Source organism: Primulina eburnea, chromosome 6 (genome assembly GCF_022965805.1).
Source record: "Primulina eburnea isolate SZY01 chromosome 6, ASM2296580v1, whole genome shotgun sequence".
NCBI lineage: Eukaryota > Viridiplantae > Streptophyta > Magnoliopsida > Lamiales > Gesneriaceae > Primulina > Primulina eburnea.
The window spans coordinates 38,874,288-38,900,160 of NC_133106.1; the positions used below are offsets into that span (position 1 = coordinate 38,874,288).

General features: G+C 32.9%; 3 protein-coding genes and 1 pseudogene across 4 annotated transcripts; 3 read left to right on the top strand and 1 right to left on the bottom strand.

Moving 5' to 3' along the window:
- The first annotated feature begins 134 nt into the window (after window positions 1-134).
- On the top strand, window positions 135-10,048 carry LOC140835203 (acylamino-acid-releasing enzyme 1). 2 transcript variants are annotated; one of them, XM_073200654.1, is made up of 18 exons: window positions 135-301; window positions 1,463-1,647; window positions 1,763-2,069; window positions 4,096-4,317; window positions 4,541-4,750; window positions 4,873-4,944; window positions 5,100-5,238; window positions 5,874-6,025; window positions 6,094-6,176; window positions 6,270-6,391; window positions 6,522-6,600; window positions 6,749-6,926; window positions 8,230-8,290; window positions 8,385-8,507; window positions 8,736-8,933; window positions 9,022-9,090; window positions 9,634-9,710; window positions 9,819-10,048. In XM_073200654.1, exons 1-18 carry the CDS (start codon window positions 174-176, stop codon window positions 9,880-9,882), a joined length of 2,469 nt encoding a protein of 822 aa, XP_073056755.1. In that variant the 5' UTR covers window positions 135-173; the 3' UTR covers window positions 9,883-10,048. The 2 variants fall into 2 exon arrangements, with proteins under 2 accessions (XP_073056755.1, XP_073056757.1); XM_073200656.1 differs by having other exon boundaries at window positions 1,463-1,638.
- Window positions 10,049-14,208: 4,160 nt separating this feature from the next.
- Window positions 14,209-18,102, top strand: LOC140835204 (U-box domain-containing protein 44-like; annotated as a pseudogene).
- An 884-nt stretch (window positions 18,103-18,986) lies between these two features.
- On the top strand, window positions 18,987-21,342 carry LOC140835205 (uncharacterized). Its single transcript, XM_073200657.1, has 3 exons — window positions 18,987-19,121; window positions 19,233-19,431; window positions 20,801-21,342. The coding sequence occupies exons 2-3, from the start codon at window positions 19,240-19,242 to the stop codon at window positions 21,158-21,160; spliced, it is 552 nt and encodes a 183-aa protein (XP_073056758.1). The 5' UTR covers window positions 18,987-19,121; window positions 19,233-19,239; the 3' UTR covers window positions 21,161-21,342.
- A 327-nt stretch (window positions 21,343-21,669) lies between these two features.
- LOC140835206 (guanine nucleotide-binding protein subunit gamma 2-like) lies at window positions 21,670-25,367 on the bottom strand. Its single transcript, XM_073200658.1, has 4 exons — window positions 25,045-25,367; window positions 22,541-22,593; window positions 22,411-22,455; window positions 21,670-22,056 (listed from the first exon to the last, which is right to left on the bottom strand). The coding sequence occupies exons 1-4, from the start codon at window positions 25,255-25,257 to the stop codon at window positions 21,972-21,974; spliced, it is 396 nt and encodes a 131-aa protein (XP_073056759.1). The 5' UTR covers window positions 25,258-25,367; the 3' UTR covers window positions 21,670-21,971.
- Between the last annotated feature and the right edge of the window lie 506 nt (window positions 25,368-25,873).

Sequence of the window (25,873 nt, forward strand, 5' to 3'; positions counted from 1 at the left end):
TTTTCCAATGAGAAAATATTTTTCATCTTGACATTACACATAAATTAATAATATTATAAATTTATTTCATTAACCCAACAGAGAAAAATGTGCCTGTGCTCTTTTTAATGGAATAAAATTAAATAAATATTAAATTAAATTATCCTCGACTCTACCACGACTCCAAACAGGAAATGTCGAAACTTAGGATGTTAGTATCAGGACATGATTCAGTGTTGCACTCCCACTTCAACTCTCCACTCTCTATTTCCCCCAAGAAAATCTCACTTTTTTCTTCACAGCCACTCTGCATCTCCTCCAGGTAAATGTAATCTCCGACCGATGGTTTGCCAGTGATTTTGATTTGCTGAATTAGTAGATTATGGCCAAGTTCTTAACTTGTATTTACGGGCTTTCTTTTCTTTATTGTGTGGTGGACTATTCATTTGATTTTATCTGAAAATTTGTGACTTTTGGGTATATAAGTTAAAGTCGCTCGAAGCAAGAAAGATTGAATTTTGAATTGACGAGGGCAGTGAATTGTTTCTCACTTTAACATTCACAGTGTTTTGTTGGCCCTTGATATTGACAAAATTATTAAGGGGTGGATGAGCTCGATGTTTTGTGACGAAGTTTTGTTGTTTCGGATTTTTTATCAATTGAACAAAAGTCAGAGTAATAAAAGGTTTTCTGATGACTGCGTCTTTGCAAAATTTCTTCTGCATTTTATTGGTTTCTTTCTTTGTTTTTGGCTAATGTGTACGTGATTTGGATTTTTCAAAGGAGACATCAACCTGTACTAGGAAAATTGATATTGTGGCATAATATGATCCACAAATACAGTGTCAGGGAACGACACAAAGTGTACAAATGGAGACCTTATTTTCATAAAAGTTTATAAATTTAAGGATAATAGATGATGTATAAATTTAAGAATAATAGATGATGCTAAAAACTTTAAGGACAGTTATTCAGAATTTATATTTGTATGGTCATGACAAATGAAGACTGCATGAAGAGTACGCTGATCTTTTGTGTAGATGTACATTCTGAATTCTACGACAAGAAAAACCGGTGGATATATTTTAACTTAGAGAGAAATGAAATGGGTTAGTAGATGTTTAAGTCAACTATAAACATATGTTAAATCAAACATAAACGTTTTAGTGTATGGCATAATTTTTACTTAGTTATTATTGCACATGCCGATACACTAGTCAAAAGTTTTAGACATGTGTCCGTTAACTTTGAAATCTGAGTAGTTTTTCAATATCCGAAATGCGGAAACTGCTGAAAATTTTGAAAGATTGGCACATTATAATTGGATATTTGATTCATAATGAGAAATTGTCTATGTTCGTACATTTGTTCAATTTGCTCCTTTTGATTGTCAACATGAAATTGATATACTTTTACTCTTTAGAAACATCCTGCTTCTTGATTTCTATCCAATTGCTGATTTTTATTTTTCTCACTTTTAAAGTCGAAGATCGTCGGTTTTAACTGTCATGGACAATTCAAAATCCAACCCCACCAAAGAACTGCCAGTAGGTTTTGATGCTACTATGCTCGAAGAATATGCTTCTCTTTCTAAGTTACTCCAAGAATTCACAGATATCCCTACCATAGATAAAGCATGGACTTTTAAATCTGACAATGGTGATGCTGGTCAGTTTTATCAGAATTTACCCCTTTAAACATTTATTCTAACTATTTCCTGTTGTTTGAATCTGTGCAGCCAAGATGCCTGATTTGCTACTAATGTTTACATGATTTTCTACAGAAGATGGTTCTCATGCTATGTTTTCCATTAGCCAACCAAATACTTTGGCCAACAAGAGGAGGAAATCCATATTATCCAGTCACATACTACAAAAAAATAGTGGTTCTGTGACTTTTCAGTGGGCCCCATTTCCTATCGAGGTTAACGGTGTCTCTGCTATGATACCCTCTCCATCAGGTACAAAGCTTCTAATTATTCGAAACCCTGAGAATGGCTCTCCAACACACTTTGAAATATGGGGCCCGTCTGATGTGAAGGACTTTGTTGTTGCACAATCTATCCATGGATCGGTATATACTGATGGATGGTAAACATTCTCTATGTATTATAGATTATTACCTGCATGCTATTGCTACAAGCTGAGCATTTTGTGTAGAAAAGAAGCATTGCACAAAATGAGGGCAAAAAGTATAAAAGGAAAAGAAATGTAGAGTGAGTTTATTTAGTTATTCAAATTTTCTTACATTAGCAATTTTATATATATATATATATATACATATATATATATATATATGTATATATATATATATATATATATATATATATATAACATACATATAAATATACCGCTTCAATTGTGAATTTCCTTATATATCCTTGTTTATTTAAGATGGACAATGAATATACTACTTCAATTGTGAATTTTCTTATATGTCTTTGTTCATTTAAGTTGGCCAATTAAATTATTAGGTTATCTTAAGGGTTTTTTTTTTGTAATTCATTGTTCATCTTAAATGAATTTGGACATTAATACACATTTCTCTTTATTTCTTAAATTTTATGCCACAAATTATTTTTTTACATTTCTTTGTTCATTTAAGTTAGCAAATTAAATTAATGTCTTTTTAAGAGTTTTTTTTTGTGATTCATTGTCCATCTTAGATAAATTTGGACATTAATTCGCATTCTTCTTTATTTTCTACATTTTATGTAAAAAATTTATTTATTTACATTTTTTTAGTCAATTTTTGTGATTCATTGTCCATCTTAGATATATTTGAACTTTAATACACATTCTTCTTTTTTTTTCTAAATTTTAAACTAAATTTATGATATAATCTTTTAAAAAAATTAATCAATATAATCATTATAATAAATATGAATTATATTGATAGCTTATTATCATTTGTTATGTATTACAATTTTACATATAAAATTTTTTAATTGAGTATTACATATTATTTATATATGTTTTTTTACTATATATGTTTATTTGAGTGGTGTTATGTTAAAATTTTATTTCTCTTAAATTATTAATTACCAATATTAATTTATAAATGATTGATTCTGATATAAAATTAATTATCTACAATATGTATTCTAAAAAAAATAGAAATTAAATAAAATCTGCAATGTGTTAAAAGTTAGCAAAAACAAAAGTAATATTTACCTTAATAACAAGTTTAATGATTTTATTTTGGCATTATTATGATAATTTAGTAAATTAAGAGAATTTTATTTGACGTTTGTCTATGTGTACTCTATTTAAGTAAATTTTAGTTTTGATTTTGGTAAAATTCATTATTCTGTTAATTTTATTTTTATTGTTTTTTTTATTTTGAATGATATTTGAATGAAAAATATTTTTGCTGATTTATCATTTAAGAGAGCTGTATTATGTCGCGGATTGAAAAATGTCATATAAATAAGTGAATATATATGATTTATTGTCATGATATATTTTTATGTATTGTGTTTTGATATATTTAAATTGATAACTTATAAACATGATGTTATTCAAACAACTTTAAACATTATCTAATTCTCGTGATTATATTTTTCATTATTAGTCACCTACGTGCATCGCACATGTACATTCCTAGTATATATATATATATAACTTGGCGGTATTAACTATATGTGTGTGTGTTTATATATATACACACACACACACACACACACATAGTTAATACCGTCTAACTTGGCATATCGTCTTATTTTTGGATGACCATAAAATTATATTGAAATCAGAAGGATATCAATCAAGTTTGCAACTTCCCAAATTCTCATCGATACTTTCTCAAGGAATTTACATCAAATTTCCGTGCGTTTTATTTTTGCAAGGCATGAAGTGATGCGCCATAAATTAGGATAGCATGTGAGGATATGATTATTTCAAGTTTTGGAAATTGAAGCTGAATGAAAAATAATACAAGAAATCACCATTTCCTTCACAACTAATGATCTTCTCCTTGAGATTTCTTATTTTTTTTGTATGTGCAATTCATGCACATCTTAGTGCTAATGACATAATTCATGCACATCTTAGTGCTAATGACATCATTGGGCATCATTTTTCCGTCTTTGAGATATTTTATGTTTTATGGTGACAGGTTTGAGGGAATCTCATGGAACTCAGATGAAACCACTGTAGCTTATGTTGCCGAGGAACCTAATCCCACAAAACCCACTTTTAACAACTTTGGTTTCAAAACCGAAGGTGCCACAGAGAAGGAATGCTGTAGCTGGAAGGGTCAAGGTGATTGGGAAGAGGATTGGGGAGAAACTTATGTCGGCAAAAGGCGGCCAACACTTTTTGTCATTGATGTCAATAGGTACAAATAGTTGTATGGGGCAATCATACCCATCCCACAATTGGAAAAAACATTTTCAAATTTTTTTTTTTTAAATATCTACGTTTTACTTCTCCTAAAGTATTAGATTGCCCCCTCATATAAATTTATAAAATACTGGTTCTTTCCCTGCTTGTATATTACAATATAAAACCAGGATATGTTAACTATTCATGCATCATATCTTAAAACGAACTTTGAGCAGTGGAGAGGTACGTGCTGTTGAAGGAGTAGGAGACACGTTGAGTGTTGGCCAAGTTGTATGGGCACCATCAGCTGAAGGCGATCAATATTTGGTATTTGTTGGGTGGCTTTCAAGTGATAGGAAACTTGGTATGAAATATTGCTACAATAGGCCTTGTTTCTTGTATGCAGTTAAAGCACCATCTTTCAAATTGGAAGACAGCTTAACCAGGTATAACACCCTACTAGTATATCTTATTTTGTGTCACACGATTTACAAGTTCGTTGACAATCAGAAATACAACTCACTTACCTGGTTTGCTCTTTGTATGATTTCTCTGTTCCCCTTGGTAGAAATTCCGCTGAAGATTTACGCATTGTGAATTTGACCCTTGGCATCAGCAGTGCATTCTTTCCTCGGTTCAGGTATGCTTAAATAGAATGGTCACTTTAAATAATTATACCTGTTGATATTCCAATGGCTTATCTAGGATCAAGTGTGCAGCCATATATTATTGTTTTGTAAGAATTTAGTGATCATTTTACTAAGAAAATCTCTTGTAACAAATTTCCTAAACCAGCCCAGGTGGGAAAAACCTCATCTTTTTGTCTGCACGAAGTTCTGTGGACTCCGGGGCACATTCAGCTACAGATTCACTTCATAAGATCGATTGGCCATCTGACGGAAAGCTCGGACCCCATCTGGAAATTGTAGATGTGGTATGCTATTTTTCTATTGAGTTTGACCTGTCAAATAACTAAAGAGGAGTTTACCAGACGACTAAGAATCTTGGATATTTTTTTGTGATCTTGGTTATTTCCATTATTTCTAGAAAATGCATTCTCGAAATAAATTATCAAAAGTTGAACCTGAGAATATGATGTAGCTTCGGATTTATTTTCAGGAGGAGACAATTTTACCATGAATGCTATGTCATGTTTGTACATTTTGTAATGATAGGTTGGTAATTTATAATAATAATAATAATAATAATAATAATAATAATAATAATAATATTTTGGATGTGAATACATCATATAAAAATAGTTTACTTTTCGAGTAATGAAAACTTGAATTAAAATGATGGTTTTGTGTGGGAATTATAAAATTATAAAAATATGTTTGTTGGCATTTCCCAAAAATGAAAACATTCCGTAAAACACTAAAAAACACATATATCCCCCCACTCTCTTTGATATGGTATTAGGATATTTTATCTTGATGTTGAGTTTCTGGTGCTAATGTGTAGCATGGAGTAAAACGACAGAGAACTATTACAGAAAAGGTTGTGTAGTATGCGTATTTTATCCTTTTTCACATGTGTCTTGGGTCACATCTTTTGTTGCTTCTTTAGGTTCCTGTTGTGACGTGTCCTGAAGATGGCTGCTTTCCTGGGCTTTATTGCTCTAAGTTTCTCAGTGAACCATGGCTTTCTGATGGACATACCATCATTTTATCTTCTGTTTGGGGCAGTGTTCAAGCAATACTTTCAGTGAATGTATTAAGGTAAGTTGGAACTACGCTAATGCATCTCATACTCGTGTTTATAACTAATGGTTCCTTGTGATTTTCAGTGGAAGAGTGTCACTGATCAGTCCAAATAGCTCAAACTTTTCTTGGGATGTCCTTGCTCTAGATGCAGACAATATCATTGCCAGTACGTGTGAATGTGTTTTTATACGACATGAAGGGCTGTCTGCTTGAGTTTGTACCACAAACTAAATGATTATTTTTGTTTTGTCTCGAAAAGTTTGCAGTAGCGTAATTGATGTTCCTCAAATCAAGTATGGCAGTCTCATTCACAAGACTTCTACAGATGCTAAATGGAATTGGCTTGACGTTTTTAGCCCCATAACCAAATGTTATGAAAATGTATGTTAAAGTTTTCTAAGCTCCAAGTTTTTCGAGTTTCTGCATTAAAGTTTTCTAAGCTCCAAGTTTTTCGAGTTTCTGCATACTTTCTATGTAAAGCTCTTCACCATTTTCTTATAATTTGGCGCAGGTTAAGTCTTTAATGTCTTCCCCTCAGGTTAGTATATTGAAGATTCCGGTCAGGAGCATGCCTGAGAACTTTACAGAAGGTGGTTTAAGCAATGATCTCATATTAAACGCTATTAGTTTCGCTTTTTTTAAAAAAAATATTACACCTTATCTCCGTGGACAATACCTGGACTAATTGTCATTTGGATATATAAATCATTGAGCCCTTTAACTTGTCATATGCACTAGGTGGAAGCAAACCATTTGAAGCTATCTTTGTATCTTCCAAATCCAAGATGCCTAATGGGCAAGAACCAATGATAGTAATCCTTCATGGTGGTCCTCACTCTGTTTCATTGTCCAGTTTCTCAAAGTCCTTGGCTTTCCTCAGTTCACTGGGTTACAGTTTGTTGATTGTGAATTATAGGTAATCTCAGCATTTCTTTCTTTCTTTCTATTTCCTTTTTTTTTAAATGTACTTTTTGATGTCCAACCATTATTTTAGTATGCTAGTTAGATAATGAATGTACAGCCTACATAGTTTCCTTTTCATATCTTTTGAGGTTTACTACTCAAAGTTCAATGTGTTGCAACTTTAACCTCTTGAGTCTTGATTAGTTGTATACATAATGTGAACGATTTATTAAAAATTTAGGAGCAAAAACACCACTCGTGAATTTGTAGTCAGAGCAAGTTGTTTTGCTAGAATCTTAGTGTAACGATCATAGGCCATCAGGCTGAACCAACATGGACCTAGGTCCATGCCCATGCACCACTACTGGTCAGAGCAACTTGTTTTGCTAGACTCTTAGAATCCTCTTACTCATGCTCTATCTCTTTCTTTCAATTTGGTTGTGAAACGACGAATGATCAGCACATACGTGCTCTTACTCATCCTCTTGATCTGCGTATCTTTTGAGGTTTTCTACTCAGAGGTCACTGTGTTGCAACTTTAACCTCTTGATTAGTTGTATAATGTATACATAATGTGAACGATTTATTAAAACTTTAGGAGCAAAAACACCACTCGTGAATATGTAGTCATGCTAGACTCTTAGAATCCTCTTACTCATGCTCTATCACTTTCTTTCAATTTGGTTGTGAAACAAATGATCAGCGCAGACGTGCTCTTACTCATCCTCTTGATTTGCATATCTTTTGTGGTTTCCTACTCAAAGATCACTGTGTTGCAACTTTAACCTCTTGATTAGTTGTATACATAATGTGCACAATTTATTAAAAATTTAGGAGCAAAAACACCACTTGTGAATCTGTAGTCAGAGCAAGTTGTTTTGCTAGACTCTTAGAATCCTCTTACTCATGCTCTATCACTTTCTTTCAATTTGGTTGTGAAACGAATGATCAGCGCATACGTGCTCTTACTCATCCTCTTGATTTGCATATCTTTTGAGGTGTCCTACTCAAAGGTCACTGTGTTGCAACTTTAACCTCTTGATTAGTTGTATACATAATGTGAACGATTTATTAAAAATTTAGGAGCAAAAACACCACTTGTGAATCTGTAGTCACTGCAAGTTGTTTTGCTCTCTCACTTTCTTTCAATTTGGTTGTGAAATGAGTGATCAGAGCATACCATGAATTGTGTAGGATTGAAGCGTGAATTTATGCCAGGCAAGTTTTTATTTTACATTTGTTGAGCGAGTGGTTGCGTATAAAAAATTATTTTCTACAGACGAAAGCACATTTCGATTTGACCATGTTAATTCCAGAGGTTCATTGGGATTTGGTGAAGAAGCATTGCAGTCTCTTCCAGGAAATGTGGGGTCTCAGGTGATTGTTAGTTAGGCCAATTGTTTCATTTTTTTGTGCAATTAACGAAATTAGAGGTGTGTGAATCTAATCTGTCTACTTGCTACATGTGCAGGATGTCAGTGATGTTCTCACTGCTATAGACTATGTTGTCGATAAGGGACTCGCGGACCCATCTAAAATAGCCGTTCTTGGTGGTTCACATGGTGGATTTTTGACAACGCACTTGATTGGTCAGGTCAAAATGTGAAAATTTTTACACTTCTATCTTCAGACTCGATGGTTTTTGTGAGTTATATAAAATTATAAATACTTGAAGTGAAACTATTGAGGGTACTTTTGAAAGAAAGTATCTTAGGAAACAAAGCATAGTTTGAGTATGTCTCAAAAACGAACAGGGAACGTTCGAATCACCAATTCATCTTGTGGTGTAGCTTTTGCTTAAATTCTGTCATATTTCTTTCAGGCACCGGACAGATTTGTTGCAGCAGCTGCCAGAAACCCTGTATGCAACCTTGCCTTGATGGTTGGCACATCTGATATTCCCGATTGGTGTTTCTTCGAGGCATATGGAAGTGAGGGAAAAGCTCTCTTTACCGAATCCCCTTCACCAGAACAACTTGCTTTGTTTCACAGCAAGTCTCCGATTTCTCACATATCTAAGGTCCAATATTTTTAGCTATTGTAGATGCTGTTCTATTGCAAAGAAGTCGACTAGATACCAACTATTTCTTTTTGGTACTTCTTTACAGGTCAAAACTCCCACACTGTTCCTTCTTGGAGCTAAGGACCTTCGTGTGCCGATTTCTAACGGATTACAAGTAAGATTTGATAGTATCATTAGACCTTGAATTCACTGGTTATGACTGTAATTTTAGACCAGGGTACAAGCAAGGCAACAGTTTATGGGTAGCTCATGAGCAATTCAGCTAAAACTCGACTTGGCTCAAGCTACTTTGATACCCCGACTTCTGGAATACCAAACATAATAGATCTTTAGGAACCCCGAATTCAGGAGCTACTTTTGGCCTAGAATGCAAAACACTTTGAGCTGTCCGACCTCGAGCTTTGATAACACGAGACAGGTGCTTGTTGAGTTCGAACATGTCGAGTCAATATATGAAGAAGAGCTTGTTCGAGTAGCGAGATTTTATTTGAGTCTAGCTGTAGTGTAGCACGAGCTCGACTCAACTCTCATATTTGATGCACCCCTAGCCGATGCCATGTATAACGAAGCAGAAAAGGCTAGAATTCATTATTAGAATTTTCCCTGACTAACACAGGCTTTTTATATAGATGGAGAGGCAATATACGGATGGGTGGTATCTAATTTCAGTTTTCCTTTTTTTTTTCCACTTACACAGTATGCACGAGCATTGAAGAAGAAAGGAGTGGAAACTAAGGTGATTGTGTTTCCTGAAGATGTGCATGGCATTGAACGGTAACTCACCATCATTGTAGCTATCACACGGCTTTGTTGCCGGAACCACAAATTTTGTTGAGTGGGCCTGGTTTGGAATCTGACTGTCTGATACGTGTTTTCTTGCAGACCACAGTCCGATTTTGAGAGCTTCCTCAATATTGGAGTCTGGTTCAAGAAGTACTGCAGATAGCATCTGGAAGCAATAATATTCTTGATGATTTTCATTTTTATACATAAACAATTAAAGATAGTAAATAAGAGGCTAATATCGCCGAACCCTTTAAATTCCTACTGATAATGTGAATTGGTAAAATAAGATATTTTTAATTTGTTTCAATTATATGTTCTTTGTGCGATGTCTATTATCATTTGTGATAGATTTAGAATAAGATTAAATTTTATTGGTGGAAAGTAAACCTTTTTATCTTCTTGTGTATTCCAAAAATCAACAACTATAATTTTGAAATGAATTATTGACAATTGCACAAGCAAAAAGTTCAAAAAAGTATCGTTACTGGTTAAAAGAAATTCGCTTCATTTTTTATTGTTAGGTTGCATTTGGATTAAAAGAATTTGAGTGGCTTTGATTTCAAATACATACATCAAATTTATTTCTTTATTTTGTTATTTGAAATGATTTGTGCTAATAAGATATATTTTTTGTTCCAATTTAAACTCACTCCTTTATCTAGTCATTTCGAATCAATGGATCTCATTTTAAATCTAAATTCATCCATCCAAATATAGTTTTATATCATTTGGAAAAGTACATAAGTATTTATATAAAATAATAATAATAATAATTAGAGCGCTTTAATATAAAAACAATAATCAATATAATATATTTTTAACAAAATAATATTACATTTTTGACTTCAATTATTAAAATTATATAATATGTTTATACATGCAAGTCATGTTTCATATTTGTGTCGAACGTATTTTATACTAAGTATCAATTTTGTATATTTTCAACACCTCATCTTTTTTTCCCCATTAAATTATAAATCAAAAGCATCCTAACTTCGTGGGAAGTGGAAGAAAGTTAGGTTTCATGAATCGATCGTGTGAAAGAAAAGTCCGAGTTATTTTGTGTACTAATGAATTAAAATTATAGCACCTTCAAGACGTTCAAGTCCGCTGTCATTACTAGGAAAAAAAATGTCTCTGTTTTATTGTTGGAATAGTTAGTGATATTAATGATATCTCACGCGCAGGAAATAAAAGATGGATATAAGAACTTTGTAAGAGAATGTGTGCCAAAATAATTAAATTTGGTTTGGTTGTTGGAAAAGATGTAGGGAAATTCTTATATTTCGATAGCTTGATATTTAATTATCAAAAGATATGCATTAGGGATATAATGTTAAATAACCAGGGCACTAAATTAGAATTGATTAACATCTATTCTGAATTTTTGCCTTCATTGTTAAATGTTTTAAAATGAATTAGTGTATTTTCCATTTTTTTTCATTCGTATTGTTTCAAGAATTATTTAAATGCAACCTTACAGAAACGAAAAATTAATTAATTCATTCTTCCAAATTACTGAATCAATTCTCTGACTTGTAATTTGGGAAAGTTTAGAGGTATTTAATGTCTGTAAATTTTGTTTTTATTTTGAAGATCCTGGAGGGAATTGCCATTAACTCGTTCTTCAAGGACAATAAAACCACATTCAAAACAAAATCGCAATTATTTTCTAACATTTACACAAACAACAATATAAATAAATGATTGTGGATAACACTCTTTTATGTAAACTAGCAAGAAGCACGTGCGATGCACGTAAATATTAATTATTTAATAAAAATTAAAATTTGATTTTTTTTTAAAAATAATTTGATTCATTTTTTTTATTTATATTGATTTAGTCTTTTGTCATATTAGACGAATAAATTAATTAAGAACTTATATACTTTACTTTCAAAATTGTTTCTCAAATTGAAATTCAAGTCGTTAATTTTATGTTATATAATAAATTATAATTAGCATAATATATAGAATGAATTGAACTGAAACAAATTTTGAAAATATATATATCTAAGAACCACGTATAAGGTATAATAACCTAAAAATCAACCAGATTATGGATTTTATAAATGCATAAATCATAATTTATATAAGTGAAGCACACTAAGGACAAATAATTGTCAATTTAAAATATTTATGACTAACTCGTCAAAATATTATCAAAACTAATGAAATAATAATAATTGATAATAAAATATAACATATAATACTCAAAATTTGCTTTTAAAATTTGTTTTCAATAATTTTTACACGGTTGAAAGATTTTCTCAAACGGTTATAAATATTAACCACGTGAAAAGTGTGAAAGACGGTTCAATATTTCTAATGATATTTTCAACCAGTTGACAATCTAAACAACAAGATATTGTTTGAAGAGTTAGTCTCATGTGAGACCGTCTCACATCTTAATCCGTGAGACGGGTCAACCCTACCCATATTCAAATAAAAAGTAATATTCTTAGCATAAAAAGTAATATTTTTTCATGGATCATCCAAATAAGGGATCCGTCTCACAAATACGACTCGTGAGACCGTTTCATACAAGTTTTTGCCTAGTTTGAAATGTAAAAACTTGTGAATAGTAAAGACACGGGAATTTTATGGATGTAAAACACTCACACGTCACTCCTTCCTCTGTAAAAAGGATTCCAATAAAAGACTTTGTCTTATATGTATATATAAATATATATATTTATAAGTGCGACTAAAATATTTAAACTTCTTATTATAGCTAACTATTTTAATTTTTTTATCAGATTCGTATTTTATGATATTATTAGTATATTAAAATTCATAATTATTGATATAAATTCTAATAAATAATTTATTAAATTCTTTACTTTCAATTCTTAGTTAAAAAATAATAAAATATATTAGTATTAAATTTCATATTATTATATTATTATATACTTATCATGTTATTGTACTATTACATATATAATTATTTTTTTCTTATATCTTCATGTGATACTATAATTTATTACTTAATTAGAAACTACACTAAAATATAATTACAAAATTGCATTAAAATAATAAAATAACATGTAGAAAGAAAATTAAAAGGATAAAATATTTAAACTTAGTATAAAGATGGATTATTTGAGAAAGTTAATTTAGGAATTACATTTTATTCTTGAAGTGATATAAAATTATTACAATCAATGTATATTGTAGTGATAATTCATAAGGAATTGTTAGACTATTAATTATATATGATGTGGAATAATTAGGCTACTAATTAATTATATATTAGGTGGAATAAATAAAAAAAATTGATATTTTTTTTTTACACTTATAACAATTAGAAATTTACAAATATATCTTTTTTGAATTTTTGGATTTGTATTGATGAGGATGCCATTTTTATCTTTTGACAATTGAAAAAATTGTCAATTATCTACACTTACGTAGGTTTATAGATAAAAAAAATATATTTTTATTATCAAACATATATTCATTTTTAATGCATAGATTTCCCATAAATTATGTAGAAAATTTCCATGCAATTAATCTAACAACACACAATTTAAGGGGATGGTAGAAAATTTACAATGAAAAACTTTGTTATTATTTTTACACTTTTATAAGTATAATAGTTAAATATATATTCTTTTAATATTTTTAATGATTTTTTAAAATTAAAAAAAGCTATTGTTTTAATATTTTTTCTAAGAATTATGTATCAAGAAAATATTATTTCTCTAATGTATTTTTATTATAAAATATTTATTCAATTTTTATGTAACATTATTTTCAAAGATTCTTATGTTACAATTTTTTATTAAAAAATAAAAACACTATTTTAATCCTTATGTATTTAATGATTGTGTAATTTTCATGCAATTAATATAACAATACACAATTTATGAGAATAGTAGAAAATTTACAAGGAAAATTTTGTTATTCTTTTTGTACTTTTATAAGTATAATAGTTAAATATATATTCTTTTTAATATTTTTTGTAAGAATTATGTATGAAGAAAATATTATTTTTCTAATATATTTTTTATTATCGAATATCGATTCAATTTTTATGTAATATTATTTTCAAAATTTCTTATTTTACAAATTTCTATTAAAAAAATAAAAACACTATAATCCTCATGTGTTTAATGAGTTCAAAAAAATAAATACCTCAATTAAATACATAATCAATACATTACAAATCCATTATCCCAAATTTGTCCCTAAATTTTATATATTTTGTCCACCAATGTCCATGCAATTAATACAAACAATGCATAGTTTTTGGGCAATGTAGTAAAATCACAATCAAAAAATTTTGCCCATCATCCACACTTTTATAGGTATATAGATATATAGATTTACTCATGCATGCTAACAAACCAGAATATTATAATATGTGAACAGTCTGAAATCATATCCTGACAAATTCAAGATTGAAAAATGAGGGTGACACTACTTGATATGGGGTGACTCAAATCAACTTCAAAGTATTGATATTCAAAATTTAAAAGCATAAACTGTTCATTTCTAAACTTAATTTAAAGCAGTGGTCATTTTGCACTGATTTTAACTGAATTATTCATGTTTATACTCCATCTTTTGACAGCTTTGAAGCCGCATAAGTTATCCTGGTACGGTACGGTTGCTTTATCCACTATTCTTGAGTAATCTTTATGGAATTATTTGTGTGTACTATTTTAGTTTCTTGGCAGATTCGATGCGCCAAGAATAATCATGCATTGAATTAGATGAACAGAGTGTCTTTTCATTGTCTTGACTTTGCTCTTGGGCAGAACTCGGATAAAACTTGACAGTGGAAATAATTTTACATCGCTTAAACTACGCTCACTTGATCTCAAGGTCGTACAGAATTTGCACGCAGGACTCTAATGGAAATTCTTATTTCTTGGTTTTTTTTTCTTTTGGTAATTTTTGAAGCTCGAAATTCCCCCATAATGGTTCGGTTCTTGGTTTATATCACTTGAGTTTTGTTTGGTGACTTTTGTGGGACTGTATATTTGTACTTCCTGTTGGTCTATTCGATACATTTTTTACATGCTATTTCCATTAGATTTGAGGTGAAAGAACATAATTTAAGCCATCTTTGATGCCTCTAGCCTTGTGAAATCGATGTAAGTCAACATTCGTCACAAGTAGGAAGTATATTTCAAAGACAATTGTAATATTTCATAAATGACAGCACATCCCGTCTGTTGTATTGGAAAAAGCTGTAGTATGATCCCATGTGTTGAACAGAATAAGCACGAGAGTGATTTTGGTCTTGATGGCGGAGCTGGTACCAATTGAAACAATTATAGCAGTTGTTTCCAACCAGATCATTAAAAAAGCTCAGGCTGCCAAGGATGTCGTTTTCGAAAAGGAAAGTTTTAAGGTTATAGCGAAACATCTTATACTCAACTGCCACGAGGCAAGCTTTGGATTGCCTCGAAACAGATGTCAAGAAAGAGAATAACTTGGCAGAAAAGTACAAGAACCGGGCCCGCTTCTACTTGCTAGTGAAGAGTAGGCACATCGTAAAGGAGGTACAGGAAAGTCTTTGACTGCTGTCTCTCTCGCAAATATTGAGGTATTATCAGGAATCTCAGACCAGGTGAATAGGTTACAGAACGAGATGCAACGAGCAGAATTTGAGGCGTCTAAATCCCAGCTTCAAATAAATGATAAGCTAAACCAAGGTCTTTCAGATCATGTATTGATAAAGAATTTGCAAATGATATGTTGACGCAAATTTCTCTCGCTGTTGGTGTGCCAGTCGAACCCACTAAATTTAGCAGTGAATTAGCTAGCTTCAAAAGGGAAAAAGAGGAAGCCGAAAATGGGAAAGAAGCGGCTGAAGTTTTGTTCTTAAAGCAGGTAATTGAATTGCTATCGAGGGCAGATGCTGTCAAAGATTATGAACAAGCGAGGTAGCAATATTTCCAAAGAGTTAAAAGTTATTGACCTGTACGATTCTCGAGAAGAATATATTCAATTCTTTTGTTGCATAACCGGAGATTTGATGGTTGATCCCGTTAGCCTCTGCACGGATACCATCTGTGAAAGAGCAGCCCTTGAATCTTGGTTTGAATGTGGGGAAAAAACAGCTCCAGAAACAAGCGAAATTCTTCAAGATTTTTCAGACAGAGCCAACATCCAACTGAGGCAGTCGATCCAAGTGTGGAGGGAACTGAACTATTGTGTCAAGATTAGGCGTTGCACGGAAAATTTGATATCAGAGCTCAATTCATCTGTTGAAGAAACAATAGAGCAAATAAAAGAGCTCATTAGAGAGAATCATATAATAAAGATTGGATTTCTATTTCACTCTTGTTATGCTTGGTCGCACGGTTGATGGAGAGGTAAAGAAGGAATTATTAGCAACCTTGAAGGACATTGTCGAAGGTCATGCTATAAACAAGGTTTGTATCTTACACATTGGGCAAAACCCTTCAAAACTATTCATTTTCTTGATAACATTTCTGCCTTTTATCTTATAGGTTATCTTCATTGAGAATCAGAGGATTGAGAAACTAATTCTATACTTAAGCATGGACTCAAGAACATCAAAGGCTGCAGTTGAGTTGCTATACAAGGTTTTGCTTCATAGGTCAGGCTGGAATATGTCATACTGCAGGATGCTTTCTAAGAACTGCGATGTGATCCATCTTTTTGTTCCCCTTCTTAAAAATCCAATCGATTAAATAACTAAAACAGTTGAAGAAATTTTGGCTAAGCTTTGTGATGCAGATGAGAATGTTATTCAAGCTGCTAAAGTGAATTGGTTTAGACCTCTGGTTAATAAAATTGTCAAAGGTCTGTCCTCAAAATTATTCCTTTCACTAATATATTATGCAAGGGTCTTTAGAATTTAGAATCTCATATTTCATTGTTTAAACACCTTTTAGGATCAGCTTCTGTAAGGTCATCAATGTTGAAAGAGCTTGTCAGCCTGGAATTTGATGAAGAGAAAATAAGGCTACTTGGTGAGGAGGGGATTATTCCACCTCTGCTCGAAATGGCATCTGGAAATATCGAGCAAAAGACTTGTCTCTACGAATACTTGTCAAGTTGTCGACTTTCCAGCAAAACAAAAGGCTTATTGCTTATTCCGGTGGAGTTTCTCTGATCTTGAATCTGTTGTTTTCGTCCCACACTCACATTGTTATTATCGGTAAATGTGCTGAAATTCTTGCTAATCTCTCTTCGAATGGCGATGGAACTAAATTCTTGATTGATGAAACGGGAACTCGACTTGAGTTGGAGGATGCGACAAGCCAGATTACTTGCTTTTCAACAGAATCTTAATTCGTGGGATGTTGTTCAAAGGCCTGCGTTGCATGCCCTTTTAGGGATCTGTCAGTCAGAAGCAGGACTTGTGAAATCTGCAGTTCTTTGTCCAAGTGGCGTTTCGTAGTCCTCTCACTTCTCGATGACTCGAACCAAGAAATACGAGAACCGGCGACCAACCTTCTGTTTCTTTTCTCTCAGCACGAACCGCAGGGAGTTGTAGAGTATCTCCTCAAGCCAAGAAGACTGGAAGCTTTAGTGGGATTTTTTGAAAATTATGAAAAATCTGATGTACAAATGGCTGCAGCTGGTTTACTAACCAACCTTCCGAAATCAGAATTTCACTTACAGAAAAGTTTATTGAACTAGGCGGGCTTAATGCGATTATCAACGTTTTGAACTCGGGGACGATTCAAGCGAAGGAGAATACTTTGAGTGCTCTTTTAGATTCATAGATCCAACAAACCTCAAGTCTCAACGTATTGTAATCCTCTGGTCACTGGCCTTCTTAAGGCTGATTCATTGACAGCCAGAGCGGCAGCTTCATTACGTGATCTTTCTGTGAGAAGTCCAGAACTAACAGATAATCCAAGAAACAAAGATTTTGGTGCATTCCTAGAACTGGTTTTTCAATTTGTCCTGCACATGGAGGCATTTGCAGTGTGGAAACTTCGTTTTGTCTGTTAAAAACCGATGCTTGGTCTGATCTTGTTAGATGGGTGCAAGATAAAGTTCATGCTACAGCTTGTGAAGCGATTCAGACACTCTCAACTTTAGTTCAAGAAGAGTCTCCACAGAGAGGGGCGAAAGTTCTTCACGAAAACGGCACGATTGGACCAGTAATAGAAGTTTTGTGATGGGGATCAGAGTCAATAAAAGGAGAGGCTTTGGCCCTTTTGGAGAAAATTTTGTGTCAAGGGAGATGGCGTACTTTTATGGATTGATAGCTAAATCACATCTTCTGTGCTTCGGCCGGAGGATTTATGAGGATGGTCATCTTCAAAAGAAAGCTGCTAGAATCATACTTCTTATTGAACGGTATTCTGAAGCATTAGCAGCTCTTGTTGTTGGTTTAAATGATTGATCATTGTTGTGGCTTCATTGCATCAAGGATATAGATAGCTAGCTGTAATATTTTATGAGAGGAAGTTTAACGAGAGACTGACTTAGGGATCCGTATCCTTGAAATGGGATAATTTGATCTATGAGTGAGTCTCATGTGATCAATCCTACCCATATTCACAATAAAAAGTAATACTCTTAGCATAAAAAGTGATACTTTTGTATGTGTGACCCAAATAAGAGATTCGTCTCACAAATAAGACCCGTGAGACCGTCTCACACAAGTTTTTGCCTTGATCTATACTTACAAAGAAAAATGAAACTTTAACACAAAAATAATACATTTTATGAACCAAGTCGGATCGATGATTTGTTTCACAAAATTGACAATTATTCTTATGATTTTTATAATATTTTATTAATACATTGGTTTCATTGTATCAAAATATAAGAATTGAATTGGAAAGTATGAGCATACCGATTATTTCGTTTAGAAAAAATCTATAAAATATATGTGATATTATTTTCTGGATAAAAATTATTTTACACAACGCATTTCTATTTTTTAAAAATTTATGTTCCCTCAAAGCAATAATTGTGATTCCTTTCCCCCCAAAACTGAAGCCTGATATTTTATCAGCAATTATTATATATGAAGTCCAACCAATATCTACATACATTCATTCATTCTTTCCACCCCATTTTCAAAGGCAAATTCCAAAATGATGGAAATTTAAAAGCTCCATCATTTTAAACACTGCTGTTGCATTACAAAACAATTAAATTCTTTAATTTTAAAATATGTCAATAAAATCAAGAGTTTTTCAATAAATAAACAACTACATTTATTGAATTCTAATTACTAAATATGTCATTTCGTATTCTCCTGTTTAACCTTGTAAAATATACACATCTTTATTTATTTATTTATTATTATTATAATATTATAATATAATAAAGCAAATGGAATGAAAAAAAGAGAAAATCCAAATGAAGCGTGTACAGGGAAGTATCAGCTGCAGCTTTCTCCTTCTCATAAACCATTCGTCAAATCAAAATCTTAATCGTTTCTTTAAAAAGGTCCAATTTTTTCTGTCTTTCCACGATCTATTTTAACATCCCATTTCAAGAATTTGTTCTTGAGTTTCGTGATCTTTGAGATCTTAACACTGTTAAATTTGGAACATACAGGGGATCTATGGGTGCCCTCATGTCCAAATTCTGGTTCATGCTGTTTCCGGCGAAGGAGTATAAGATCGTCGTGGTGGGTTTGGACAACGCCGGAAAAACGACGACGCTCTACAAGCTTCATTTAGGGGAGGTGGTCACCACCCACCCTACTGTTGGAAGCAATGTCGAGGAGGTTGTTTACAGGAATATTCGTTTCGAGGTATCTCACTTTTATTTCATTTCTATTTTGGGAAAAGAAAACAAAAAACTTATTTCTACACTATAAATTTGAGATAATTATCACATTTACCAATTCGCAATTTTGTTATATTGTCTATATGTTGAAAATCTTAAGAGCTTCCTGAGATGAATATGATGGAAATGGAAAACCAGCTGGGGAATCAGTACTATTTTTGCATTTCTTGCTCTTGAAATCGTTGATGATTCGTGTGCACAGCGATATCAAGGAGTTAGCTGCGGCGGTTGTATTTTGGGATGAAAATTTTTATTTTTGGAAAATTAAACATAAAATCTGAATTTTTTTAATGGGAGTTCCGTGTTTGGAAGTTGAGTCCACCTCTCGTTCATATTGTATCTGTTAAGTTCTTGAAGGGCGAGAATCACAATACAGGAGGAATAGAAGGAATTGGTAATAGAATGGTAGATGTCTTCATTCTCTTCTATAAACTTGTATTTACAAGTTCTGTGGAAGTTTGTTTAAATTGGAGGTTTTGGCCTTCAAGATTGATTATGTTTGTCCCAGACATAAATATAGATTCTGAGGAACTGCTTAAAGAAGAACGGGAATCTTGCTTCAAAAAATAAGAAAAAGAGGGAAGTAAGTTAAGTTTACCATCCAGGTAAAATCCTAGAGACAGATTTTGCTTCGTTAAGTTCACAAAAGCTAACATTGTGTTTAAGTTATAATGATAGCTTGGAAAGGATTACGAATTGCTTTTACCTGGTCTTTCTGTTTGTGTTTACTCTGCACATCTTGAATACTATATTTTGAGATTGATCATAGTTTTGAAAATGGATCAGTATGTGGTGAACATGTATTAACGGACGTGAGTCCAGTTTTGTCTGGTTTAATTTTATGAACGCGTGATTGTGTGTTATCGGACTTTTGCTTCTTATATGAGGAATGGCGGAAGAGATCGCGTAGTTAGCTTATGGAGCATGGTACAATTTTGTCTAAATGCTTTGAGTAACGATGCTTTGAGTAACGTGCATTGCTTCTTTGGCACTTAGCGTGTTGATATATAGACGAGTTTATAGAAACAGTTTGTCTTAAAAAATAATTCAGGTTAAATAGATATTGGAGATCCTTATGATGGACTTGAAGTTGGCTCCAATTACCAGTTGGTTTCAGCACCAGGTCATCAGAGCTAGAGTCGTTTGACTGCAGAGTTTATTTAAAAATTCTTCTCAACAGTTTGGTTTCAACACATACCTCACTGCCACTAAATTGTTCCCAAAATTGCAGATAGGAACTACGTGGATTCTTCAAACTATTCATTCAGACTATTCATAGAACTTTGAGTAATACATACTATCGTGGGATGGGACTCATGCTTTTCTGTAATCAGGTATGGGATCTTGGTGGGCAAGAACGACTCAGGACATCGTGGGCAACATACTATCGTGGGACTCATGCTGTTATCGTGGTAATTGACAGCACAGACAGAGCCAGGATTTCTATCGTGAAGGACGAATTATTTGGACTCCTTCCACACGAAGATCTACAAAATGCTGCTGTTCTCATATTTGCAAACAAGCAGGATATCAAGGATTGCATGACACCAGCTGAAATTACCGATGCTCTCTCACTTCACAGTATCAAGAACCATGATTGGCATATTCAAGCTAGTTGTGCTCTTACTGGTGAAGGTTTATACGATGGCATGGGATGGATAGCGCAGAAAGTAACTGGGAAAGCAACTAGCTGAAAATCTGAAATCGTGTTGACAATATTGGGAGCATTTGTAATTTGATGATATTGGATTCTTAGAGTTGTTTACTTATACAGTATATTCATGTTTACAATGAAAGCATTTCGTTAGTGGCATTGTATCGCCTTTGTTTGCTGGTAATATGATTTGGTTCCACGAGCATAATTTATTTTTCCGAACAGCCATGTGCAGTTTTCGAGTAATTTGAAAATGGGCTTTTTCAGAAGAAAACCTTAGTTTGAAGGTTAAATTATGGTGGGTGATTCTAAGTTTACTTTTTCTGAAAATAAAAATTTGTGATATGAAATATACAAGTTCATCCCATCGTAAAAAAATTTAGCTCCGCACTTTCTGTTAATTGCGTAGCTGGTTAATACGCTTGTTGATGCTCGTGTCATTACAGAAAAAAGAGCAAAAAGAAAGACCAAGAGAGTTAATGCAAGAATAGAGCAGGGCGATTAAAAAAAAAACAGCTAAAAAGAGAAGAAGAAAGAAGAACCGCACATATTGTAACATGAGCTATCATTCATTCACAGATATGTTTAAATAGAAATGGGTAGAGAATGGAAATAATCGTATCAAACACCGCACCATTCATCTTCTGATGAACATGTAACATTGTTAATCCAAATCTGCTGGCATGGGGTGACGGGGGTGACAAAAAAATTTAATTTCCTGACAACGCAAACATAAGCTAGTTTTAACATGAAACACAGTTGTGTCCAACTATCCTCGATGCCTGCTGTAAGAGAGGTTTTAACGAAAACGCCTTTTGAAGAATAATAATCCCAGAAATCAGCCGCAAGCATCATAGTATCCGGCACCTACATCCAGAAGAATCTTGAAGCCCTTCAAACCATCGATCCCAGATTGGATTTATCGGACCATTCGTTCTGAAAAGGACACGGAAAATATCATACGACCGACTAAATGGTCGAATAGTACAGCTATTAGTTTTGCATGACACAGGTCATGGGCTTGAGTTAGATTGGATGAAAAATTTATCAACAGGACCATGACTAGATGTGGAGAAAGAGGGAGGCCAGCAAGGCCGTTGCTCCTCCCTTCTAATTTTTCCTATATATGTGTACATTTTCCCATACAAAAAGGATAAAAACATTATCCATTTTTTTAACAAAAAAAATTTAACTCTTAATTTCACCCCATTAAGTTCCTGGCTTCGCTAGACTGGCCATACTGATGGCACTCGTGAATGAAGACACAGTCACACAAGTTAGAGTTCTTACACAGGAAGAAGAGGATCTGGTCTTGTCTCAATATTACTCAACATCCTGTTAATAATAAAAGTACTGTCAGGCATTTATATCATGCTAAAAGCAGAAAAGTGGCAAGTCATTTAAAGATCTTCTCACTTACTCCTTACAAGCAGATGATGCTTTCTCCATTTTCTCGAGCTGTTCCAATTCTTCCTGTGCAAGTTGTCTCGCATAAGAAATTACTTATAGTCTTTCTTATGTGGAACTATAACTAACACAGACACAACAGGCAGAAAGATTTGGTGATCCAATTTCTCAACATTGTAGATAGGTGGAGATAGATCACTATTACATATTCTCTTACATACACTTTAAAGAGTTGAGAAAGGCAAAGACTATCATGAGTGGGATTCCGAACATTCATGAAAGTGAAGCACAAAAGCTGTTGGGAAAAAAGAATCACACGTACTTGCTGTTTGCAATATAACACTTTGACTTTTGCAAGTACTTGCAGTTTACAATAAAACATTTCGACTTTAGCTATGTCGTGACAAATAAAATGATAGAAATTCATCCTTAATTGGCTGTTTTAAAAGGACGCCAAAATAACTGATTACAGCAATCTGATTTGAGTTTTACAATTTAAAACCAACAAAATTAATAGTATATAATCAAAGCACTATAATTGCATTCTAAATGTTAATTATTCTACAGCATGGACGTACAAGTAAATACAGGCACAAGTGAAAATCAAATCACCATTAAGAAATCTATATGTGAAGACTGGTATCTGTACAAAAGTGAATAAATCAAAGTCCATTTGCCAAAAAAGAGTACTCGTATCTGACAGCTATAAGTACACTTTCACCAATTATTCTTTTAACATGTATATGGGGATAACAAAGAATACTTAGTTAGATACCTTTTTAAAGCTAAAAAAACTAGATATTTTTGTATTTTCTTGTCAAGCATCATAAAAGATAATCAAGTATCCCATACACTTGCTTAAGCTAATCTTTTGTCGGGTCCTGGGTCCTATAGGTGAGGATATGTACAAGCAAGATTGTGCATAATAAGTTCCATAAGCAATTATTTCGCATGCATTTCCACTTTGTGAAAATAACTAATTAAGTTGTCGGAATGATACATTATACATCATTATAGTGTATTACAATTTTCACCCATTGGACATGGATGTACTCATCGTGCTCTTTCACATTCTAGAATTTTCACAAGTATATAACCAGATTTTCCAGTCTAAAAGTCTCCTCGGGATTGTCTTTGATACCATTCTATCACTCTCCTAACCCAAGAGATGGGTGCCAATGCAAGAGACAATGTACTTGAAGGGCTCCACTAACAACTACTAAACATTTGTCATCGCTCAACAAAATGTAAAAGTATTTGGCGTTGATCCTTTTAAGTCCAATCACATTCCTTCAACATTTGTATGTGGAACAAGATATTATATCGTGACTGCGAATCATTATGTATTTGGCAAAAATATCAAAGATCAATTCTTAACTTATTGATAACAAAAAATTCCCCAACTTCTCTTTCTCGACAGATTTATAATGTGGACTAGTTAGTTGGTCAAGATAATTCACACACACATTGGATCAAGCTACGGGCTTGTCAAACCAAGCATTAAATTTTTAACATTTTTATGGTATTTCTAGTGCCATGTTTGACTGTTTGAGGCTGGATAATACATAAATGTCAAGTTTCTTCGGGCTTAGCTTCATCAATCACACTAGTGAACCAAGATGTTCATTAATGCCCAACAATGTAACATAACTCAATCTAACTGCAGATTCATTTATTAGACAGTGTGCGCTTTTGGCTGAAGAATTTTCCTCGGTTTACTAATTCTAGTTATAATTAAATGCTCATAAGATGCATAAAGCAATATTTTGCATTGATCACATTCATCACATCAGTGGGCATGTTTTTTTCGAAAAAAGGTTTCTCCAACATTTCCAAGAAGCATGCTAGTAATGACCACATGTATCCAACAAATGAAAAAAAAATTAAAAACCCTAAAACTCAACAAAGAGGTGATCCCAACAACTGTCAAGTGAAAAAGTGGAGTGATCAACGTCAGCATCTGCCCCTTGCTTGTAAATTTATAAGGAGGGTTTGAATGCTTGAAGCTAAGTAATGGTAAATTATACTAAATAACACAAGTATGAACTGACTGTTTTTACTTCACCCTATTACGTGAAGTCAACACACTTCATAAGGTTGACTTATTATCCCGTACTGGGCTCCAAAAAAATCTCATTTTTTCCAGTACTAATTGTGAGAAATGAAAATAAATTTGGTTCAGCGGGAATCTACCATCTCTTTTGGCAAAAAGAGGGATTCCAGAATCCACTCCAACTCCTATCGTGGATCATTCAACAATATTAAGAGAGCTCAAGGAAAAATCTTAATTATCTAAAACTTCATTTTCTTTTGAAATGAAACAGAATTTTTTTTGAAAAAAAGGATGAAAGAGAGAAAAATGACCAGAAGACATACCTCAAGATTTCATCTTTCACCACTCAAAATAATATGTGCAGTGAAATTACAGCATCCCAGACACAAGACAAATGAAAAAATTTATGATAACAAAAACAAATAAAGGACCTAAAACAAGAAAACAATAGGGAAAAAAACAACCTCCAAGAATCGAGTTTCTTGCTCAAGTCTCTTCAATTCAGCAGAAACCCTGTGTTTCCCTCTTGTATCCGCTGCTCCCGTCGGCGATCGAAGCTCACCTGAACTCCCAGTTTGCATTTTTTTATATACTTCTGACGTATAAATAAAAACTAAACGCACAATCAGAAAACAAAGGAGACCCACAATTTTTTTTTTGAATTGAACAAGAAACATAGGAAGAATGAAGCTTTTTCGGTTTGGTCTATTGAGTTCGATTTCGTCCAGGATCAACTAATGTAACGAAAAGTTGACGGCCTTTTTTTGTGTGGCTTTTTCACGAAGAATTGTATCATACAAAAATTTATGTGAGACGATGTCATGGGTCGTATTTATGATACGAATCTCTTATTTAGATCACCCATAAAAAAATATCAATGCTAAGAATATTAATTTTTATTGTGAATATAAGTAAGATCGATCCGTCACATGAGACTCACTCCATCAAAAATTGATAATTTTAATATAAAAAATAACATTTTTTTTTAATTGACCGTTTCACAAAATCACTCCAATTCTTGTGGAAATATTTTAATAATCGGTGTTTTTTTTAGAGCTAGCGTTTCTTCATATTTTGGATATAATATAAAAGGGCCAGAAGATGGATCTAAAAATGGACTAAAGCCCAGCCAAGAAAGACGGGCTTGTAAAATGAAGACAGATTTTCAGTCCAATTCGATTATTCCTAAGTGAAGCCCGTTGCTTCCAAATCAGGTGGGTTCGTGACAGAACCACCGTACAAAAGGGATGTACGTACAGTATAATCTTTATATATGTGTAAAATGAAATAATA

Coding starts and splice junctions, on each gene's coding strand:
- LOC140835203 (XM_073200654.1), top strand. CDS start 174: ATGTCGAAACTTAGGATGTTAGTATCAGGACATGATTCAGTGTTGCAC. Junction 4,318..4,540: donor TTTGTCATTGATGTCAATAG/GTACAAATAGTT, acceptor AACTTTGAGCAG/TGGAGAGGTACGTGCTGTTG. Junction 6,026..6,093: donor CTTTCAGTGAATGTATTAAG/GTAAGTTGGAAC, acceptor TGTGATTTTCAG/TGGAAGAGTGTCACTGATCA.
- LOC140835205 (XM_073200657.1), top strand. CDS start 19,240: ATGGGTGCCCTCATGTCCAAATTCTGGTTCATGCTGTTTCCGGCGAAG. Junction 19,432..20,800: donor ACAGGAATATTCGTTTCGAG/GTATCTCACTTT, acceptor TTCTGTAATCAG/GTATGGGATCTTGGTGGGCA.
- LOC140835206 (XM_073200658.1), bottom strand. CDS start 25,257: ATGTTTCTTGTTCAATTCAAAAAAAAAATTGTGGGTCTCCTTTGTTTT. Junction 22,594..25,044: donor AAGAAACTCGATTCTTGGAG/GTTGTTTTTTTC, acceptor CAACTTGCACAG/GAAGAATTGGAACAGCTCGA. Junction 22,057..22,410: donor CCAGATCCTCTTCTTCCTGT/GTAAGAACTCTA, acceptor TGTCCTTTTCAG/AACGAATGGTCCGATAAATC.